This window comes from Phaenicophaeus curvirostris, chromosome 25 (assembly GCF_032191515.1).
Source record: "Phaenicophaeus curvirostris isolate KB17595 chromosome 25, BPBGC_Pcur_1.0, whole genome shotgun sequence".
Lineage (NCBI taxonomy): Eukaryota > Metazoa > Chordata > Aves > Cuculiformes > Cuculidae > Phaenicophaeus > Phaenicophaeus curvirostris.
Window position 1 is genome coordinate 6858286 of NC_091416.1, and position 21593 is coordinate 6879878.

General features: G+C 45.1%; 1 protein-coding gene across 6 annotated transcripts in view; it reads right to left on the minus strand.

Annotated features, from left to right (window-relative positions):
• Positions 1 to 962: 962 nt before the first annotated feature.
• Positions 963 to 21593, minus strand: part of FLI1 (Fli-1 proto-oncogene, ETS transcription factor) — a 90118-nt gene continuing 69487 nt past the window's right edge. For all 6 annotated transcript variants that reach the window (XM_069876528.1, XM_069876526.1, XM_069876527.1 and 3 more), the window contains 4 exons: positions 21160 to 21228; positions 5864 to 5926; positions 4529 to 4576; positions 963 to 3549 (listed from right to left, as the gene is read on the minus strand). In XM_069876528.1, coding sequence (XP_069732629.1) covers positions 3020 to 3549; positions 4529 to 4576; positions 5864 to 5926; positions 21160 to 21228 — 710 coding nt within the window. In that variant the 3' untranslated portion in view covers positions 963 to 3019. The remainder of the gene's footprint in view (positions 3550 to 4528; positions 4577 to 5863; positions 5927 to 21159; positions 21229 to 21593) is intronic.

The window sequence follows — 21593 nt, forward strand, 5'->3', positions numbered from 1 at the left end:
AATCTGGATTGCTCTAGAGTGAAAAAAAATAAACAACAAAATGCTCACTCTCATGACTAAATAGAGCAACTATGGGTGAATACACAAAGGGAATGGCTCAGTGGTGGCTGAACACACTAACATCACTCTCTTTCAGAGCCCAGCTTGCTAACGAAGCCAGTGCAAGCCATTGTACTAGAAACTTAGCAACAAAAGGTGGTGTGCGGAGGAAGGAAATGGTGTGCTGGTGCAGTTCTGTGTTTCTAAGGGTTTATTAAATCTGCAGAAAGATCAAGCTATCTCTCAGGACCACCGTGCGTCTGCAAAAATACAGGAAGCTCCGCTGCTTGACCTTTATACACAATCAGAAGACTCCTTGGCAGCGCTTGTTTTTGCAGCCTCTTGCTCCACCTCAGGAATGCTTGGGGGCACTGGCTCTCCCTGGGGTTTGGGGAGAGGTGGGAAACATGAGCGAGTAGGCAGGGTTGGAAGACACACGGCCTTGCACATATATGTTCTGTCGGTGATTTTAGGAGTTCCCTGAAGAGCAAGCAGATGAGGTGACTGTTAGGTCAGAGTGGTTCTCGCAGGGAGGCTGCGTGTCCTGGCACTCGGTGACCCCATCACAGGGCAGCAGGCAAGGGTCCCCTCCCAGCACTGTCACCATCCTCACGTGAGGCACTTCACCTCCTCAAACATTGGCTACTTTATCACTTTCTCTCTCTCTCTCTCCACGGGCAAAAGATACAGCCTGGGTTTCTGATTTAGACACATCAATAACTACATTAGCTGTGATAAACGCTGGCTCCAGAGACACAAATTTTCTGCAAGAAGAGGTTGATATTGTTTTATAGCGATAAGGATTGTGATTGCCACGGCTATGGAGCTGCTTTGTTTTCCTTTTAAGCTAAATTTAATTTCGAGGCAACGTTCACTCTTTATCTGCAGCTATGAGAGGGGAGGGAGAGAGTGGGACAATATGATGCCTTCAAGAAGAAAACCACTATTTATTTTGTCACATTTCTTTACATCATCCTCTCCATACAGCCGATTCATTGTAACACTTAATACATTTTTTAAAAAACACCAAGATTACTTGCAAAATTATATATATTTTAATATCCAAAAAGTACATTGCATATATATAGTAGCAAAAGCCCCATTTCCATGGGTAATTTCTTCATACTTAAACTTTGCGATTATTGCAGTAATGTTACTTATAAACATCCTGAAAGCACTAAGACCTAAACTGGTTAGCTTGATCTTATTTTCCGTCGTGTTAAATAATGGCATCAGTGCTTCTGTTTAAAGTTACGAGCAGACTATAATGTTCTGGTTCCAGGCTCAGCTCCTGCAATCGGATGCACGTGGACCAAATCTTGCACCCACACAGAGTCCCAGAGGTTATGTCTAGACTAGATAGTTGTGATCCTGTTAATTGGCTGCCAGCTAATACAAGTTAGCTAATAGGTTGTACATTCGAGTCTTCCCCCTCCTGTAGACATCTGTTCTCAAACACAAAACGCTTGTGGTTTACTCCTCTGTTTATGGCACCAAACCACCAGTTGTGGATGAGCAAATCAACGTCTGCAAAATTAGAGATGGCTGAGGGGGTTGGAATGTTTAAAATGTAAATGAAAACCCCCAGCGAAAGTTTGGCAAGAAGTAATGAGAAGGCTTTGATATTTTTCTCCATGAGGCGGTTAAGAACTTATCAACATTCAAGATTTTGGTGAAAAATAACCACGGAATATTGAAATAGTTGCTTGAAAATGCTGGTGTGTGGCTTCAATCAGCTTCGATGCAAACATATGAGTGAAGTGGAGTTAATTCACAGACAACCATGACAGGATAATGCAAAAAAACCTCTACTCTAGAAAAACCCCAGGGAATCTGGAAGGTTTCTGGCTACTTTGGGGTCAATCATGGATCCAAGTGCAGGACCAAGGCTGTCTCCAACAGATACATTACTCAGGTCTTATTTTTTAATCTTTTTTAGCAAAAAGTACAAAGCTACAGCCCAAATGTACAGATTGAAAAGATGTACAAATTACATTAAAAAAAAAATAAAACAAAAAACAACCCACAAACAACTGAGCTGACAGTAAAAAACAAACCTGCATTTGTGACCGAGGTCAACTCGTTTTATTTAATCTTTCTTTTAAAACTGTGAGATATAGGGAAAAAAAATAACTCTGCATAACTTATACAGTAATTTGCCTTCTGATTTGTTGACCCTTTGGATGACGGTCTGACAAACGCACAGCGTTCGCGAATCGGTAGCATTTAGTGATCCCTAAGGCTCTGGCAGAGCTCAGGGCCTGCTGTCATTTATTTTCCTTCACTTTTGCTTTCAAGGAATGTCTGTGCTTGACATTGCATTACTTTTTGTTCTGGTTTCTGATGTTTCTGGAGTAAATACACAGTCTAATGAAGTTGTACACTCTAGAAAAGTTCCTTCAATGCCCTTTACTTCTTAAAATATACATGTACATATATATATATGAATATATATATATATTTAATTTCCAGTTGGGTGAAAATCCTCATCTGCCTTAAAGCTAAGATTCCAGTTGCGGTCCCCTGCAGCCCAACGTCCTCCACTTAATGGTCAAGTGGCCTACCCTCTCCGCAGCGAGAAAGAAACCCACGTAGTCATCTTTTCCTAAGACCCAGAGTTGGATCTTTGTCTTGTCAAAAGCCTTTGAATCCTTAAAAAATTTTCTCATCAAAAAGCGAATAAAGATTCCAGGTGATGATGAACAATCTTCATAGTCAATCCATACAGAGGACATAAGCCTTAAAAACCAACAAAAATGCAGAGTACTGGCCCAAAGAAGCATCCTTCTCTCAGTTCAAGACACAAGAGGCAAAGTTACAAAAGTAGAAAGGTTTGATCCAGGAATAACCAATATCCAGTTTTATTTCTTCCCCAGAAAGGCTGCAATGATCCATTAAGGGTCCCCCCAAAAACATACAAATCCCAGAAATAAAGAAAAGTCCAACCAGACTGATAAAGGCCACTTGAAGATAAAAGCATCTAGTAATAGCTGCCCAAGTGTGGTGATACATGGGCGTTGGGATGGCGAGGGACGTTGGGGTTTGGATAAATGCTTCCTGCAGGGGAGGTCCAATAAGGTGAGGCTGCTCCAAAGAAACTGGATGAAGTGACGGGCATAGAAGAAGGGTGCGGAGGGACAAAGTTCACCTTCTGCTGGTGGGCATGGTAAGACGGCATGTAGGAGAGATCTGATGGATACTTGTACATTGACGATTCAGTGGGATGAGGCTGAAGAGCCTGGGCAATGCCGTGGAAGTCAAATTTGTAGGCATACCTTTTGCCATGCACTTTGGTCATAATGTTCTTATCGTAGTAGTATCGGAGGGCTCGGCTCAACTTGTCGTAATTCATGTTGGGCTTGCTTTTGCGTTCTCCCCAGCGCCGTGCCACTTCATCAGGGTCCGTCATCTTGAATTCCCCATTGGTCCCTTCCCACGTGATGCAGCTGGCGTTGGAACTGTCCGAGAGCAACTCGAGGAGGAACTGCCACAGTTGGATCTGCCCGCTCCCTGCCAGAAGCAAGACAAAGAGGAAAGGAAATGACATTGTGCTTCCTGCTTAAAAGCAAAGACAAAGGCAGGAAACAGAAGGACTATCTCGATCTTTACTGGGAACTGCTCCTTCAGGCTTTAGAAAGTCTTACATAGGAATGGATAAACTGTTCCCAACAAACAAGTTAGTCAACCTTTTGTTCTGTCCATGAGTTTGAGGTCAGATTAGATTTCATAATGGTCGCCTTTGGCCTTAAAATCTTTGGGCTATTCATAAACAGAAGTTTTTCTTCCCGAGCATACTGTTCTGCAAGACTTTTCACTGAATGGTTGACACAGTATGTTTCAACTCTCGATTGCTCACTGTTTACCATGGATACTGTTTTGGATACCTACAATTTCCTTTCCAGTTGCTGATGGAGGTTTCATAAGATTCTTTCTTTCCCAGACTTAGAGGACTCCCACTTTTATTTGTGGGGTTACACTAGTAGAAAAGAGCCTTAGGAGGATGCTCCCTTGCAAGCACTCAGTGCACACAGGTTTGCTTAGGTCAAGCAAGAGTTGCTCTAAGTCTTTTTCCGTGAAGTCAGGGACTGTTTTCTGCAGATGACCTGCTAGGATCACTCACTATGTGGTGACTCTCAGAGATGTTTTGTGCCTTTCATTGGGCTGGTCCAGAGCAGGCAAAGAAAAACTGCCCTGAACTGAAAATCTGAGAGACCAGCACTTAAGTCCCCTATAAAACTCTTCTTAGAGAATGTTGTTTTGGGGTAAGAGCATACAGGGTGGCAATTTTGTCCTCACAAAGATGATGTTGCACCACTTTCCTCACGTTTCTGTACAGATTTTTGCCAAGCACTTGAGAGAGCACATCTACAGAAGGCAACGGCTCTCACAGCCCACCCTGAGGGCAGGGGACAAGAGCTGCCCACAGACTGGAGCAGGAGATCAGATGGAAGGAGAACCCTTGTGGTCTGAAATGTAGAGGTGAACTCACCTGGATTGGCAAGGCGGCTACTAGTGGGCCCCAGGATTTGATAAGGATCTGAAAATAAAAAAAACCACAAAAGCTATTTTAAAAAAATGATTAATCAAAAAGAAACAGCAGTTTGTTATTGTTTGTTCTAGAAACCAGTTCAAATTTTCACTTTCGCTCTTCACTCCTACTGCCTCTTCTCCTAGGGCCTGGAACAGACTGGATGTGTCCCTTATTTCTTCCTTAGCAAACAACCACCAATTATTTATGGAATCCAAACTGGCACAGTGGTTCTGGCATTGGTTTCAGAGTTGCCTGCTTTAAAAAATTTGTAATCTCTGTGGGCAGACTCTACACTACCCATCAACTAAACCACACGAAACGTGAAAAAAGAAGTGTGGGACAGTAAAGATTAACAAATAAAGTGTGTATCTATTTCTCCTTATAAAAAGAGCTGGACAGCAGATAGGATTTTCAAATTCACTTGCTAGCAATCAAGATTGCTCCCTTCTGAGGTCGGTGAAATGCTCACCCAGCTGTCCTGTACTGAAGCAGGGAGAGTTTATTCAAATGGGAATCACAAGATGGTTACACGGGCTCCAACGAGACTGAGTGTTTCTTGAAAACCCCACAATGCATTTATTAGGAATGAATTCCTTCCCTTTTTGTGGGGCCTCCTCAGCCCTAATCTCTACACTTCTCCTTTGCTTCTCTCTGGTTTTGGTGATTTGGATCTATAACATTTGCTCGTGGATTGAAACAAAGCCAAAAGAACCAACCTCCTAAAAAACAGGGGATAGAAAGCAGCTGTGCAAAGCAGAGAAGGTGGAATTTAGCTTTTCAAAGGCCCCTTGGGAAACTAGCAGGAAACACTACTGCTTGCTGCCCGACAGGGCTTGCTTTTCTTATTTGGTTTTCTTTGACGCAAGGGAAGCCTTGTTGATTCTGCTTGGAGATGCTTCCACTGAACATCACGGCCGTGGAGGTGAAGAGGCAATGAGCAGACACTCCTCCGCTGCGGCATGAATGGGTCTGTGCCCCTCGCCGCTTCGTGACCTGTTACACGGCGTGTCGTGATGCTTTAAGAGATGCAACTGACCCTCAGCACAGCACGCCGCTCAGCTGAAACAAGGATGTTTCTTTGAATGGGGAAGGACAGGGCAGCAAAATAGAAACTGCTGGGAACAGTCGCTGGTGCTGCTCGGTCACGGCTGACTCATTATTCTGAGGCTTCCCTGTAAGGTCCTGCCTGCTTGTGCTGTGCCCACGGCTGGTGCTGCTTGGCACATTTATTCAGTCAGCCCCGAACAAATCTAATTGCTCAGCAAATGCAGCGGGGACAGAATCAACCGTTACCTGGCTGGGGCCGCTGCTGTTCTGTCGTCTTGTTCACGTTTTGCGTCCCTGCAACGGGAGGGCCTGTAAAGACAGAGAAAGATCTTGTATGAACTGGAACAAACAGAGAACAAGGCAAGAACAAGATGCATTGAACAGGACTCGATGATCCAGTGGGTCTCTTCCAACCTGGTTATTCTGTGATTCTGTGATTCTGTGAATATCAGCGACTAGGATGGGGCAAGTTCTGATCCCAAGAGCTGACATTGAAATTGCACTGTAAAATTAAGAGATTTCACTAGAAATTAAAAATTTCACTGTAAAATCAGAATATGCAAATGAAGCAAGAAAAAATGTTATGCAGGTACTTCGTTAATAGTCCGTCTTTTATTTTAACTTAACTCAGTGGATTTTTTTCAATCTACCTGTCTGACCTTCTTCCATGTTTTATTTTTTCCCAGTTTTTTTTGAAACTGGAATTCCTCTTCATACAAAAATTGGTTTGATTTTATCAAATTGAACATTTTGTTGAAATTATCAGGGCCATTTCTATAAATTGCTTCAACATTAATGCCTGTTCCCCCTCTCCATATCATTTCTCACAACAGAAACCCATAACTCAAAGTAACAGCCATCACTTCAAGACTGCGCACAACTCAGAAACCTGCAAAGCGAAGGCAGCATAACCTGACGGCCACATCTATTCTATTTGCATCCAGCAGGGCTTTGTTGAGAGTCAAATGTGCTCATCTTGCATTGCTCCAGCATGGCCAGCAGGGCAAAAGAAGGGATTCTCCCCCTCTACTCAGCTCTCATGAGACCCCAGCTGGAGCCCTGTGTCCAGTTCTGGAATCTCCAATGTAGGAGGGGGATGGAACTGTTGGAACAGGTCCAGAGGAGACCACAAAGATGGTCTGAGGGTTAGAGCAACACTCATATGAGGACAGGCTGAGAGAGTTGGGTTAGCCTGGAGAAGAGAAGGCTCCAGGGAGACTTCAGAGCAGCTTCCAGAACTGAAAGGGGCTCTAGGAAAGCTGAAGAGGAACATTTACAAGGGCTTGTAGTGATAGGACTAGGGTGAATGGTTTAAATTGGAAGGGGGAAGATTTAGATTAGACATGAGGAAGAAATTCTTCACTATGTGGGTGGGGAGCCCTGGCCCAGATTGCCCAGAGAAGTTGTGGCTGCCCCATCCCTGAGGCCAGGTTCAAGGCCAGGTTGGATGGGACTTCGAGCAGCCTGGCCCAGTGGGAGGTGGAACTGGTTGGACTTTGAGGACCCTCCCAACCCAAACCATTCCATGATTCTATGAATCTATGACTCTACGATCCTGTTCCTAATGAGATGTCTTCCAGGGTCTACTGTGAATACAGAAACACTGTAAAATCAGTATGAAACATGAACGGTTAGGTGTGCAGGGGCTTGGAGGGAGGGAGGGGGGGCTGCGTTCCAGACTTGATGTAAAATCTTACTGTCTGAAAGCAGTAAAAGCCTCTCAGGATCTGGCCAAACTGTCTGTATCTGTCCCTGAACAAATCACACCGGCCTCCAGGCAGGGGTTAGCATGGAGTCTATGCTTTACAGAGGATCTGCTCCTGGGCTCTTAAGAAAATCCTGGAAGTATTAGGGGTTCGTGCTGTCACCTTCACTGCTTGATTCAATAATTAAAGTACTTGTGCCAATTTCTATTTCTTTTCATACAGAGTTCTCACTCTTATCTTACTGACTCTTCCAGTTCTTCAGCCCTCTGATACTCCTAACACCAGCTGGCTGTGGCTGTTTCCTCCCACAACCTCATTTTGATCTTCCACTGAAGGATTTCTGATCCCAATTGGGAGAACTTGCCTGATCCAGTGGGAGGTGTCCCTTCCCACGGCAGGGGGGGTGGAATTAGATGATCTTTAAGGTCCCTTCCAACTCAAACCATTTGATGATCCCATGATTCAATCAACTTACTTTTGGTGAGGCCAAAATTCATATCGCTGCCCCACCCTGTTCTCCTGACTGCATCCTAGGAGGGATCTAATGGCAAAAGACAGCAGGCACAGAGGGGTGGAAATCACCTCTTCCCAGAAGGAACTTGCAAGAATCTAGCTTTGAATCTTGGTTCTGGCTGGCTCCGAATTACAGAGATCCATCATTCTTCCTCTCCCTTGGCCCTCTCACAAAGGCGATGAGGTGTAAATACAGCAGTGGGAGCAGCTGTTAGGGCAACGCTCAGGCCTGACACATCTTGATCACAAAGTATAGTCACTGCACTCAATTTAGAGTCCAAAAGGAGACCCCCTTTCTCTTACCCCAAGACTACAGGGAAGAAAAGAGGGTCGAGACGAACCCTTCTGCCATTTCACAGAAAATAAATGGCGATTTTAAAACCCAGGAAGGCTGAGGACTTGATGCGTACACTAATTTTAAGGAGGGGAAAAAGCATCTTCTCAAGTGGAATTCGAAATGCCCCTCTGACCACGCTGCTGGAAGGGAGCAGGCGCTGCCCGTGTCCCGTTGGGCTGCCCAGCTCCCTGCAGAAACATCCCAGCACATTCCTGCCAGCGCTGGGAAAGCCGCTGCAGCTTTGAAATTACAGCCTTCTAGTCATTGGCATGAAAAGGAAAACAGAGAAGGGATGGGAGAGGGAAGGGGAGGGGAGGAGAGGGAGAGGAAGAGAAAGAGGAGGAGGGAAAAGAGAGGAATGAGGGAAAAATAGAGCTCATGTAATCTGCCTGGGTTTTATTTTTATTTTACTTATTTGTTTTTTCCCTTTCTACTAGAAACCACAAACCTGCTGCAAATAGATCAGACTGAAAAACAAACCACTACGGTCTCAGCCTGGGACAGGGAGTGCAATGGGCTATCTTGGAGGGAGGCGGCAGCCCTGCTGTCCCCAGAAGAGAGGAGCTGCAGGACTGGGACCTGGCTCATGGCCTGGTGCTTCTGAGGAGCTTCATCCTCAGGCTCAGTCCTCGGCAGTTGCCACTGTTGTAATTAACATGCTATTTATCCTTGCTGAAAACCCATTGTTTGGGTTCAGATCCAATTTGATCTGAGGGTGCCCAGCACTTGGGCTGCTGCGCTATGGGTGACCGAGATCAGGAGAGCAGAGATGAGCTCTGAAGTCACCACTGGCTTTTCCCATGTCTGCTTTGCAGCCAGTCTCTCACTTTCATTTCTCCCCTGGGATCTCCTCCAGCATAGAGCTATTAGAGCAATGCCTTGAAGAAATATTGTGAAAAATGGTGAATTCTGTGTTCAGAGAGAAAGGCAAAATCTCAGAAATTTCCACTGATAGAGATGCTAACGTACTTTTTGGTTAGCTCAACTAGAAACTATTTTGCCATTATGTAATTTTAAAGGAAATGTTGCTTACATGGTGGCCCTGTTGAGAAGAAAGGCAGCAATTAATTTCCCAGCAGAAAAGTTCTTTTCAAAATGGGGGGGGTGGGGTGGGAATTAATTTCCAAAAAAGTAGCAGGACTCATTGAAAATGTTCAGTTATATCTGATTCTTCAGGTCAGATCATTGACCAAAGCAGATCCACTGCCACACATGGGCTGGTTGATTCAGATGCATCAACACGTTTTGAGTAAACAAATAGGCTCCCACCTGATCATCATCCTCATTTTCCTCCAGATGTGCAAATGACACAAGGAGGACTCTGCATGCAGTACCACAGAACGAGTGCACAGTGCATCTCCAGAGGGGTTTTTAACTGATAAGTGACACAATTCCAATCAGATTTGCTGGCCAGGTGTGTATTGCTATGGCTCCCTGGACTTTGCACGATCATGGCTTGGTTCTCCTGGTCAAAACTATCATCTGAAACCTCTCTGAATGGGTTTCCTTGGAGCGTAAGCTTTAGGTTGCAAAATGCCAGCTTGGAAGGACAGCGTGCATGGGACTCAGCCCAGGTTTAAGCCAGGTTTATCTCAGATGGGTCTCTTTGCCTCAGTTTTTCCTAGGTAGGATGGATTATGGAGTACAGTGTGGGCACATCTAGGGACAACCGCACTGGTGGTGTCTGGATGAGACTTAGCCCCGAGTATGGCTTTGCAATGGTAAAAAGGGTTAAATGCAATAGTTAGCTCTATTGCTCACTCAGCTCCTGCGAGCTTCCAACTCTTTCTCCCCCTCTCAAAAAAAAAAAAAAAAAAAGAAATCCAAATCCACTAAGCTATTTTTGTTTTGTTTTCACAAAAAATCCGTGCAGCGTGAAAGAACCACACCAGCCCTCCCGCCTTCCAGGCCCAGACTCTGAAGCTGAACGTGTTTAAAACAAAATGAAAAAGGCAGAGTCAGGGAATCCATCCAGAGACTCGAGTTTCTGCAAAAACAGTATCATTCCCAGGACCTGACACCCAGTGGCTCAGAGAGATCCTACAGAACTCCAGCCAGACGAGTAGTTACCGGGAGAGTCTTATCCGTCATTAAAAACACTTGGGTTTTACACCAAAACTTGCTGCGCTATGGAAATTTAGTTAAGACGTGGGCTGAGCTCCTCTTCTGGTGTAAATCAGCAAACAGCTACTATGAAGTCAGAGGCAAATTTATACCAGCTAAGGATCAGGTCCCCGAGTCTGTTTGAGACTTAAAAGGCCCAGTGGAACAACAGCCCTGTGACAAATGTGTGTTCAATACAAAATGGAATTACAGAGCAGAAAATAAATCATAGATGCTTTCAAGAAATGTCATTCTGCAGCTGTCTGGTTTATGTCCAGAAATTCCCCAGAACGAATGTGTACTCTGTTATGAGTAAGGTAAAGGATATTAATAATGCTTTGCACTTTCACAGCACCTTTCAACTAAGGATCTCACAGCTTTGCAACCATTCACACTCACAGCGCACCTGGGAAGAAGGTTAAACATAATTTTATTTATTTACATGCAAAAATGCACTTTCCTCTGGCTTTAGCTGCCTCTTCCAGATGAAGTGGCTTTCCCAGAGATCAGGCTGTATGGAAGAGGCTGTGTGGAACAGGCTGTGCATCATTGGTCTCTGGACCTTTTCTAAACTTGGTCCCCGTATCTACCTTGGCTCCTACCTCTCCACCCCCTGTGCTGTTTGGAAGTTCTCATCCTCTGCTGTGCATCTCCCCTTCCAGAGTTTATTGATTCCTCTGGAGTCAGACATAAATCAGAAATAACACAGTGGTGAAACAGCCTGCTGGACTCTGTGAAAGGCTGAGAAAAGGCTTAGAACACGGCAAAATCAGCAAGATCCAGACTGGGCGTTAAGCAGGCTGTGCTGTAAAGTTTAAGAGATGAGCTATATTATCCAAACCACTGCAGTTTCTTCTTGTCGGACTGCGTGGTGCAACAAAGAGGATTTGATATGGGGAAGAAACCAAGGACTGTGTCCCAGTGAGCCTCTGGTTGAGACTGAGGGACACAGAGGAGGAGAACAGCTGCCCGTGGCGCTGTGGAAGCGGAGGAGGCACTGGAGTCAGGAAGGTGAGGCAGCTCTGCTGAACCACCAGCCCACCTTTACAGACAACCCCCCCTCATCGCACAGCTTGAGCGCCACTACGCTCCCATTCCCCACACCTCTAGGTCATGTTTAGTCTAAACAGACTAATGGGCTCATATATTGCTGGGGGAGATGGACAGACACACACAGACTCACTTCCCTAGGAAACCAGGCTTAAAATCCCCAGGCAGATTTCCACACTGCAATGAAGACCATCCCAGCTGCCCAGCAGAGCTTTCAGCTTGAACACAAGCCAAGAAACCAGCCATTAGGGAATCTGTGTTTGAGATATGATGTATTAGAGAGCAAACCCTCCCTGATAAGCTTTAAAAAGTTCTTAATTTTTTTTTTGAATGGTGTCTTATAAATCTTAAAGCTTGGGATAGAGGGGAGAATCAAGGGGGGAGGATTTCAGCTGAACAATAGGCTCACAGTCCCTGTGCTTCCTGAACCGCTTGGTGAGTGCTGACAGCCCCTTCATCCTGCCCTCTCGGTAGGAGCTTTTTCAGACAAACCAGATTCAGGCATAATTTTGCACTCCCCACCTTGATAAGGCTTTCAGGAGACGATGGGCACTGGGCCTGTAATATCCTCATTTTTCAGGTCTTTTTGTTCTAGGATAGATGCAGTGGGGCTGCGTCATTTATGGACTAAACGCTTCATGGGCACTAGAAGGGAAACTTATCTGAAATGCCATCTGTGCCCTTAATTGCAGGCAAGGCTGGGAAGTGTCCTTCCAGTACCTGAAAGGGGTGTACAAGAAATCTGGGGAGGGACATTTTACAAAGGCTTGGAGTGATAGGATGGGGGAAAATGGCTTTTAATTGGAAGAGGGAAGATTTAGATTAGACATTAGGAAGAAATTCTTCACAATGAGGGTGGGGAAGCCCTGGCCGAGGTTGCCCAGATCACTAGTGGCTGCCTTGAGGTGTTCAAAGCCAGGCTGGATGGGGCTTGGAGTGACCTGATCCAGAGGGAGGTGTCCCTGCCCATGGCAGGGGATGGAATGTATGATCTTTAAGGTCCCTTCCAACCCAAAACATTCGATGATACTAAGGAATAACATGGTGTGTTTATTGTATTCACGGCATCACTACCAGCAGCAGCAATTCTTTTCCAGCCAGGCACTGTCTGCTTTTTGAACCACTAGGTCTCACCATCAAGGGTCAGAGTGACTGCTCTGAACACCCGCTGCCTCTGTCAGAGCTGTGGGCAGCATTGTGCCTGGGCTAACGTTTGGAAGATGTCTGGGGAAAGACGGGGGCAGCATCTCACAGGGTGTGTGGATCCCCCAGCACGGTAGGTGCTAAAGCAACAGAAAGAGCCCACCAGCCTGTGCCTGTTGGAGCCGATGCCTCCAAGGAGACTAGGCAGTCAAAGGATAGGAAGTGACTTGTCCTAAGTCATGGGGACAGAGCCAGGAAGAAAATAAAGGTAAGTTTCCCAAGGCTCAGTGAATTGTCTCACCGCTTACTAACACTGCCTCCATTCCCCTTCAAAACACACCAGCAGCCTCTGTGCAGGGCTGCCCTGCTGACTCCGAGGAGTGATAACAACAGTAATGACTGCAGTCATTGAGCCATCACCTCCTGGACCCCTTCCCACAGCATCTCGGGGTGCCTTACAAAGGAAAGTTCATGTGACAGAAACCCCCCAAACCAAAATCCATCAGGAGCTGCTCCTGAATACTCTGCCTCCCTTGGTTTGGGAGCACAGGCAATGTATTTCCAGACAGGACTTGTCTGGAAGCAAAGTCCTTGTCTTTCAAGGAAGCAAATCAGAGAAAGGAGAAGGCTGCAAATTTGAAGCAGGCTCTAGGATCCATGGGTTTCTCCAAGTGGAACATAGTCCAGTTTTTGAAATGAGACCTTCTGCCTCAATAGGAAGAAAGGGTCCTGGCTTGATGGCTGGAATTTAAATTAGCTTCTCTAAATGGGGAAAGCAGAACCAGGCGTCCTAGGGGACGCAGGCTTGTGATTAATCTAAGTAGTCACTTGGGGTCTACCTTGTGGCAACTACTTTGCAGGAAGAGAGCGAAAGGAGAGCACAGGACCTCACCACTTTTTCTCTCAAAGGGAGGTTGTGTGTGGTGGCACTATTCTGGTATCCTGGAAAAGTCCCAGTGTAGGCACATGGGAACAAAAAACATTACGGCTGCAAACCAAACATGCAAGCAAGGTCTGCCAAGCTGCTGAGCATCCAGCCTTCACACTCGGTCATTTAACCTCCTGGAGATCACATTGAAGAGGTGGGGTTGTATTTAAAGCCAGTTGGAGAGAAGAAACCTAGACTGTGGGTTTCAGGAGGGCCAAGGAAGCCAAAAACACCTCCAACTCCTCCTAGAAACATTAGACACTTTGTGTTGAACGATGGCAACAAACATAAAGATTGTAGAGTCTGTCAGGTCCTTCCCAGGCGCACTCTGGCTCCAAGTACATGTACTAAATGCTCAAAACAGTGCAAGACCTTACAAAGTCAGCAGCAAGGGGTTTGCTTGGGTACAGTTTTTCTTAGCACAAAGGTATGAAGGCTCTGGATGGGTATCATTTCCCTGCAGGAGGTTTGACAGTGTGTGGCAGAGGTGGTGGGACAGGACTAGAAAGCAGAGCAGAGTTTGAGGAGTCCATCAACCTTTGCAAACAGATACAAGAGCTGGTTCATGAGAATCAGCAATTGGCTTCTGTTAACATTTAGCCCCAGCTGTGAGGTACATGGGTGTCCCAACCGCTTACACTGAGACTTTGAAGTCTCCCCCACAGGATCATTTTTTTTGCAGTGATTTACTTTTCAATGCATTATTTCTGCTAATAAAAGCAATCACTTAGCCTGTATGCTGCGTGTCATGCTCTGTGTCATTCACAACCAGTGTTGCTGTGGCTGCTCTCATGATTGTGTAACACTTTCCAGTGCTTTCAAACTCCAAACTCATTTGTTTCTGCTTCAAGACCACAATGTCCTTCTCCCTGCACTCAGGAATCGCCAGTACAGGGATCATATGTGGAATTCAGTAATTCTAAATCTCTCCACTAAGAGGAAGCAACTAGCTGAGTGCAGAAAAAGTCCCAAGTAACTCAACTCTGCATTATCAGACTGTTTGACTATTTCATAGTTTTTTTAAAATAAATTATTATCAAACATGTCTCCATTACTATTCACCTCTTTTACAGATAAGGAACTGACACAGAGACTAAAGTCCAAGCTGAGAACAACATTGGGTTTTGTCCTGAAGTCAATTCAAACCCAGTGAGAAGGGTCTGACTGTTGGATTTATGTACAAAATCTGTTGTAGAGCTTGGACACGAAGAGCAGGTTTAACCTGGGGAATCTCTGGAAGCAGCTGACAGCCTGGTTATGTGTTATTATCCATATGGAAATACAGTCCAGAGTGATCAAACATTCCCAATCCAATTCCTACTCCAGCTCCAGTGGTGGATTAAAGTACTGTGGCTGAAGCCCACTTATTTCCAGCGTCAGACAAGATCTGGAGCATAACGTAGTGCACACACAGAAGTGGGATTCAGGATTTCCAAAGGGGACTCACTCAGCTTGCCCAGGCTGGAGCATGCTTAGGGCAGTCCCTTTGGAAGCAGGTCACTCCAGCATGAGATGTGTGATCCCTCTCCCTCATTAGACTTATCCTGGCAAGGTGACACAAGGGAACGGCTCTGCCCCACAGCTCTAGAGCCTGGGGCTCTGCTCCCCTGCTCAGATTTGGAGTCACTCATTGTTTGGTTTGAGCCAGAGGCGACAGCCCCCAGTTGTGTGAGTGTGGCTAGAAAAACATCCCAGAGCCGTGCAGCGGTGGAACTTCCTGATCCACGTCTGAGCTACCCTGCGCAACGCTGACAAAGGCACATTATGAAGAAAAGGAGGAAGTGTTGAGAATTTTTGTTGTTTCTGTTGCTTTTTTTTTTAATATCAGCAGCAGAAGTCCCAAGGCGCGGGGCATGAAGGCTGAAGTACGTGTCCTAAGAATCCCTCCCAGAGCCGGCTTTGAGCAGCGGCCGCTTTCCAGTCAACATAGACATCACTGAGCTGCGCGGGGCTGCAGCCAGGACCAGCAGACAGGCATCCCACTGAGAAAACGCGTGGGCACACATATGCCTATGCTGAAAGGCTCATTTCTGAGCCCCCTCTGCACAAACCTAGCCAAAACACACATACGGGGGTATACAAACGTGCCAACAGCGCTGTGCCTATCTCCCCTCCCAGCACACGGAGGGGTAAAACAGAGCAGTCAGCGCACTTGCAGATTGTGCTCATTGGAAATCAGGCAAATGCAGAAGTAAAGCAAAAGAAACGTGTGTTCATGGAGAAAAAACTCTAGACGCAGCAATCCACGCACGAGGGAAAAGGGAAGGGATGACACACTTGCGCAGACGTTGCATCTAGCGTTTTCACGTTAACTTATTATCAGGAAACAAATTTACTCTTGTCTTAGGAAAGAGGCAAAGCACTTCCAAGAGCTTTCCACGGGAGGGACTGCACCCCAGCAACCGTGTAAACCCCCCTCCATGTGCAATAACACTGCTTGCAGCGCACCCTCGGCAAAAAAATAATAGCTCTTTTGCTGGGAGAAAAGGAAGGATAATGGTTACTTAGAAAGTGCTCCAGACAAGCTGTCAGGTTGAATTCAGAGAACTGGAGTCTACTCTGGGACAGCGCTGGCTCGGGGTGATCCCTTGTGAGTTGGGTTTCCTGCCTGCTACAGCTTAAAGACAACGATTCTTTGTTTCCAGTTTTTCTGGTGAAAAAACACACGCCTGCCTCCGAAGAGGGTCAGAGAGAAAGCAGACAAAACACTAACTCTGGAATTTCAAAGGAAAACAATTAAAAAAAAAAGAAAGAAAAAAGAAAAATCCAAGCGCGCTCGCTACTGTCTCTGCTGAAATCATAAATCCCCAGCTCGGCCACACAGTCGCAATGAAACAAGCACTAAAAAAGCCTCCCCTTTTCCAGCTCTGGAGCTAAAAATGGGATATTTCATCACTAGGCACACAAATATCATCGGCAAATGTTTTAGCATGTACAGACTGTTAAGAGGGCATAAAGCTGCGACCGTTTTTCTCTCGGACACAGCTGAGACAGGAGGGTTTCTAACTCAGGCTGTGAACAACGGGAGCTTTACGGACACTCTCAGAAGAAGAGTTTACTGAAACTGGTCAATATTTTTCACATGACAACCTTTAGACCTGAAAAATGACCTTTTCAAGAGGATTGTTTTATGTAGGAGTTTGAGACTCTTTTCCTGTGGGAACTGTACTGCCTGCGGGCTCCTCACCCTCCCGCCTCAGTCCCCCAAAACTTTTGAACCTATCACCCAAAACTGTCACCAAATTTGACAAGCAGGAGAGAGGGGTCTGAGACAATTCCTACCAGGGTGAAGGAAGCTGCTGGGGAAAGAGGAGAGATCATGGTCCTGATGGCAAGAAAAGCAGCTGCACAGACTTGGAGGTTATTAGGGAGCAGGGAATCTGTATGAGAGATCATATTAATGCTCCATCATTGGGAAGCACTTCCCTAGGGGCTCACATTGAACATGGGTACAAACCCATGGGAACCATGCGGGGTGAGTTTCAGAGCTCACTGGTTTGTTTGTCTTCTTAAATTCGCGAACAACTGAACAAAACATACAAGCAAACACTCCTTCTACTCAAACATCCCTATGATTTGCACAAGCACTTTGATAATGCAAACATAAACATGAGATAAGCCACAGACCACATCCTTAAAACTCATCTCCTACATCTGTATTCATGTACTCATACACGAGTTTCTTTCCTCTTTGGAAAGGCAGGTAGCACAACAATTTTTCCTGTGTTCTGCTTGGATTTGGGTTGAATTTATGAGACTTCGGGCTAGTACTGGTTTACCACAATTCTGAGCTCACTCTCTTGCCTTAGGCTGAGCCTGATGGATGCAGAGGATGGTGCTGGAGGATAGAGACCCGTGTAGGATCCAGCCTTTTAGTCAAGATCACACCTAACCTGTAACTGGAGGCAAACCACCACACAAAATCTTTCCACTGAATGCCATGTGTGGGTGTAGCCTGTAACAGCCAAGCCATCCTTGATCCCACCCTGCCACTTCCCTGCACAAATGCCCCCTGCACTGGGTATCCACTCGTAGTACAAAGCACCAGACACGTCTGTTTAGACACATGTGATTTTACACATCAACACATCATGATTCTGCCTCTTTGGAAACTGCCAGAACTATCCTTTTTGGGTTCAAATCCCGCAGAGAATTTAGGCTTGTCTATTAAACACGCCAGTTATGCAGACCCCAGCGTACTTAAAAGTAAGCATGGACTTTAAAAATGTGTTGGATTGAGGCCAGAACGCTCACAGCCATACGGGACACAGCCCTGTGGCCTCCTAAATGTTGTATGTGAATATATTTTCCATTTCCCTGTGGAAACCTACTTAAATGACTCCATTCTGAGGGCAAGCAATTTAAAATCCCCACGGACTTGGGCAGATAATGTGGTCTCAGGTTCTTCTCCCATGTCTCCTGTACCTACAGTAGGTCAGTCATTGCTTCAGTCGCGGAAAATGAAGCAGACCATCTCTTCAGTGGAGCACTGGAGTGGGACACAAATCTTTCCATTCAGCAACGAGAGGAACTTCATCTTATTTTCCAGAAAAATTGTTCTTTGGCCAAAAAATCCTGGTGATTTTCATTAGAGCAATTTATTTCTCAAGGGCAGCTGAAGACAATTTGTACCAATGACGCTAAATACCATACTTTTGAGTGTTTATGAGGCTGAAAAGCAAAAAAGCTCAGGGAACGAAAGTCCTTTGAACATGACAAGGTTTCTACCTATCTGATCTGAGAACAAAACGCACATGCTTTGTGCCCCAGCTGTAGGACTTTATAGTATCTGTTTCTGCCGTGAAGGCAGTTTGACTCTCCGAAAGCAGTGCCACAGGTTCCTCTGTATGCAGAGCTGGCATTGCAGATGAGAAGTGAGAGGGCAGAAAATAGAAGGGAAAAAGGGAGTGAAGTTACAGCTGCAGCCAACTAAGGCAGTTTTCCTCCTGAGCTACAGCACGAAAGCCCATCGGTGCTGCTCTGGCCAGCGTGGTCACTTCCAGTGGTGCCCCATGCTCCAAGGTGGCTCCTTCCTCGCTGTGGTGCAAAGCCCTGCTGGGTCTATCACAGGTTTTGGTCTGTGTCACCACTGTACCTTTCTCTGCCACATAGCTTCTTTTTTATAGGATGTGGATGGAATAGGTTGTATGCAAAGAGCGTGCATCCCTCACTGGATTTTTCACAAGCAGGTTATCTGTGTTAGCGATTTGATCTTGGAGAATGTGCAAGAAAAACTACAGGATAAGTGAAGAAAATAGAATTTTTTCCTGTCTCTGACACACATTGTACTGTTTCATCACCTCCTCCCGCTTTTGAATCCTCAAGGGAAGGAGGTTACAAGATTTTGTTTGTCTGCTTTTATTCACAGTCATAGAGAGAAGAAATGTTTAAAAGATCAGTAGTTTCACAGAAATGTTTGGTTGGAAAAGATCTTTGAGGTCATTGAGTACAACCATACTTGTCCACTACTAAACCAGATCCCTGAGCAAAGATGCATTAACCTAAAGAAAAAAATACTTCATCTTTTGAGAAGTTCAGGAGACAAGAAAATACTTACTAAAAACCGTTATTTTAAACCTGAAATTCCTTTTCCAAAAGAATATAATTATCTTGAAGCCAGCCTATCAAAAAGCTTTAAAATGAAGCAAGGAAAACCTTGCTGCCTAACAGACCAGACCAAGGATGCGGAATTCCAAGCTTCAAGACCAGTTTCATGCCTATCACGAGTTTCTTCTGTGATATTGGACAAGACACTTCACTCTACTCCTCAATTCCTTATCTGCCAGCCCGTCATGTTCACATGCCTCTTATCCCATCATCTTATCTCACAACTAGCACTGGGAGTTTGAACCAGTCGCAGGAGGTTGAAGCGGGTCGGTTTATTCTGTATTCAGACACGCAGTGAACACAGAGGAAATCTGCGCATTGTAGGAAGCAATGGAAGAGGAATAGATGGGATTTCAACATTTCCATGCTAGTTCTTAATTTTTATTTGAGTATCCCACGGGGGTGTTTAGCCCTTTATTGACACATGATGAAAGTACCACGTAAAGTTAAAAATGCCGAGCTGACAGGAATCAAATGCAAACTTCTGTCAGCTGCGCTGAAGAAACACACTCGAGGGCAGTAAAACTGGAGGGGGAGGAACGCTTTTTCCCTCAAATTTCTTTCTGCCTGAGTGACTGGAGGCCCAGCTCGCAAAGATAAAGGGCGTAAAGAAATCCTGAGGAGGTCAATTTTATACAGGGCATTTCTCTTTAATAAAAAAAATTTTGCAGCTTTCTTTCCTTTATTTTTAGCAGCCACCTGGCCTGAGATAGAAAGAGCACAGTCTTGGGTGAGCATGCATGTTCGTGGGGCAAATAGGGGAGAAACACGTGTTTGTGTGTCTGCTTTATTCGAGTAGGAGCAAGCCTAGCTTTTCTTAATTTTAAATACAGGACTGTTAGCATCAAAATAGAATCATAGAATCATAGAATCATAGAATAACAGAGAGGCCTGAATGGCTTTGTCTCTGTAATGTATCATGTTTTATCAACTAACTCCTGTCTCATCAATAGAGAGCAGCGTGCCAGGGACCAGGCAGCTCAAGTGGGTAGTTACATGCTGGACAAAAGAAGCTGCTGCTGTGTCCAAGGTCCAGGACAGATGCTGGAGATGAAATGCAATGCAGTGCAATGAGAAAGAAGTGTTGGTTCTAAGAGCAGTGGAGTGAGTGAAGGAGTCAGACACACCACGCGTGTTAAATGCGTGATCTCAGTTTGTAGCAGCCTTTCAGTGAAATAGTGGGGGGTTGTGTCTCTCCAACTTCTTCAATACAAGACTTTCTGCCTTTTCCTAGTATCTTTTGAAATGCAAATGTGTGCCTCATCTCCAGAAAAGTATAGAAATCTTAATATATGAGGCAAGGAAACTCTCTCAAAATGAGATCAGACTCCTTTTGGTGGTGTATCTCACATCAGTAACTGTCTGACTGAGACTTACTGTCCTGTCTGGGTAAGGGATGCGCATCATACCCATCACACCAACTCTCAGAATTTTATTATGACTGAGAATCCAGTTTTTCATTAAAAATAAGAAAAAGGAATAGGATGAAAACCTGAATAACCTGACTGAAGGATATAAAAACACCTTGAAAACCTGAAGGACCCCCAGGTATGTTATTAACTTTAAAACTTCAAGGTTTCTAAGCTCTATCTACATGAACAGAATATCAAATAGATTAAAAATACAGGGTTATTTGAAAAAGAAAACAAAAATGTTCCAAAATGAAAGTATCCATGAGATACACTTGGTCTTCCTTGCTCGCTGAAATGAGCTGACCCATTCAAGAATGGTTTTGGAAGACTTGGGTGGCCTTTATTCAGTAACGGAATTTATTGGAAGAAAATGTTAACCTTTCAACTATGAACTCACTCAGAGAGATACAGTGTCTCAGCCCTTACTGCATATCTGAGGTTTCAAGCTGTTTCACATAAAGAACAGAAAATATGTCCTCAGTTCATCAGCTCAACAACACATCGATGTGGAAATGACAGATACACAGTCTATGCCACAACGCTGGCTGGAAAAGAGGAGACGTGATTTTCAGCATGGATGGGGCTGCAAATTGTGAATTATTCCATTTTAACCATGCCGTGCGTGCATAGGAGCTCAGAACACTTTCATGCCAAGGATATTATTAAAAGAAGTCTAGTTTTAACCCAATCAAAACCACTGTGAGAGCATAGGAAGCCAGGACATTTATATACAAAAGACTGACCTTCTTTGGTGGCAAGCCGTGAGGAAGCCTCTGTGTGGGATGGAGTATTGTAGACCAGCAGTGAGCTACCTGCAAGGAAAGGAAAAGGAATTATTGCAGTTTGAATGCACTTTGCCAATGGGGAGCTGTGCAGGCAGGTAGAAAACGCGATCGCTAGGATCTAAAAACCAAGTGTTTCATCCCATTAGGCACACTTTTCTTATAATGGATATGAAATTAAAAGATTGGGAGCTGTGTGTCACACCTGCTGTTTTGCCTCTGGCAACTCAAGATAAAGACATTTGCTGCCTTCACTGAACACCTTGATGTCCTCTGTTGAAAACTGATATCAAAGGGTGAGGCTGTACAATATGTTTATACGAGTACAATACCCAGTGGAGCAGAGCCTCTAGAAATTACTATGGCACAGGCTGTGTTACAGGATAAGGAAGAAG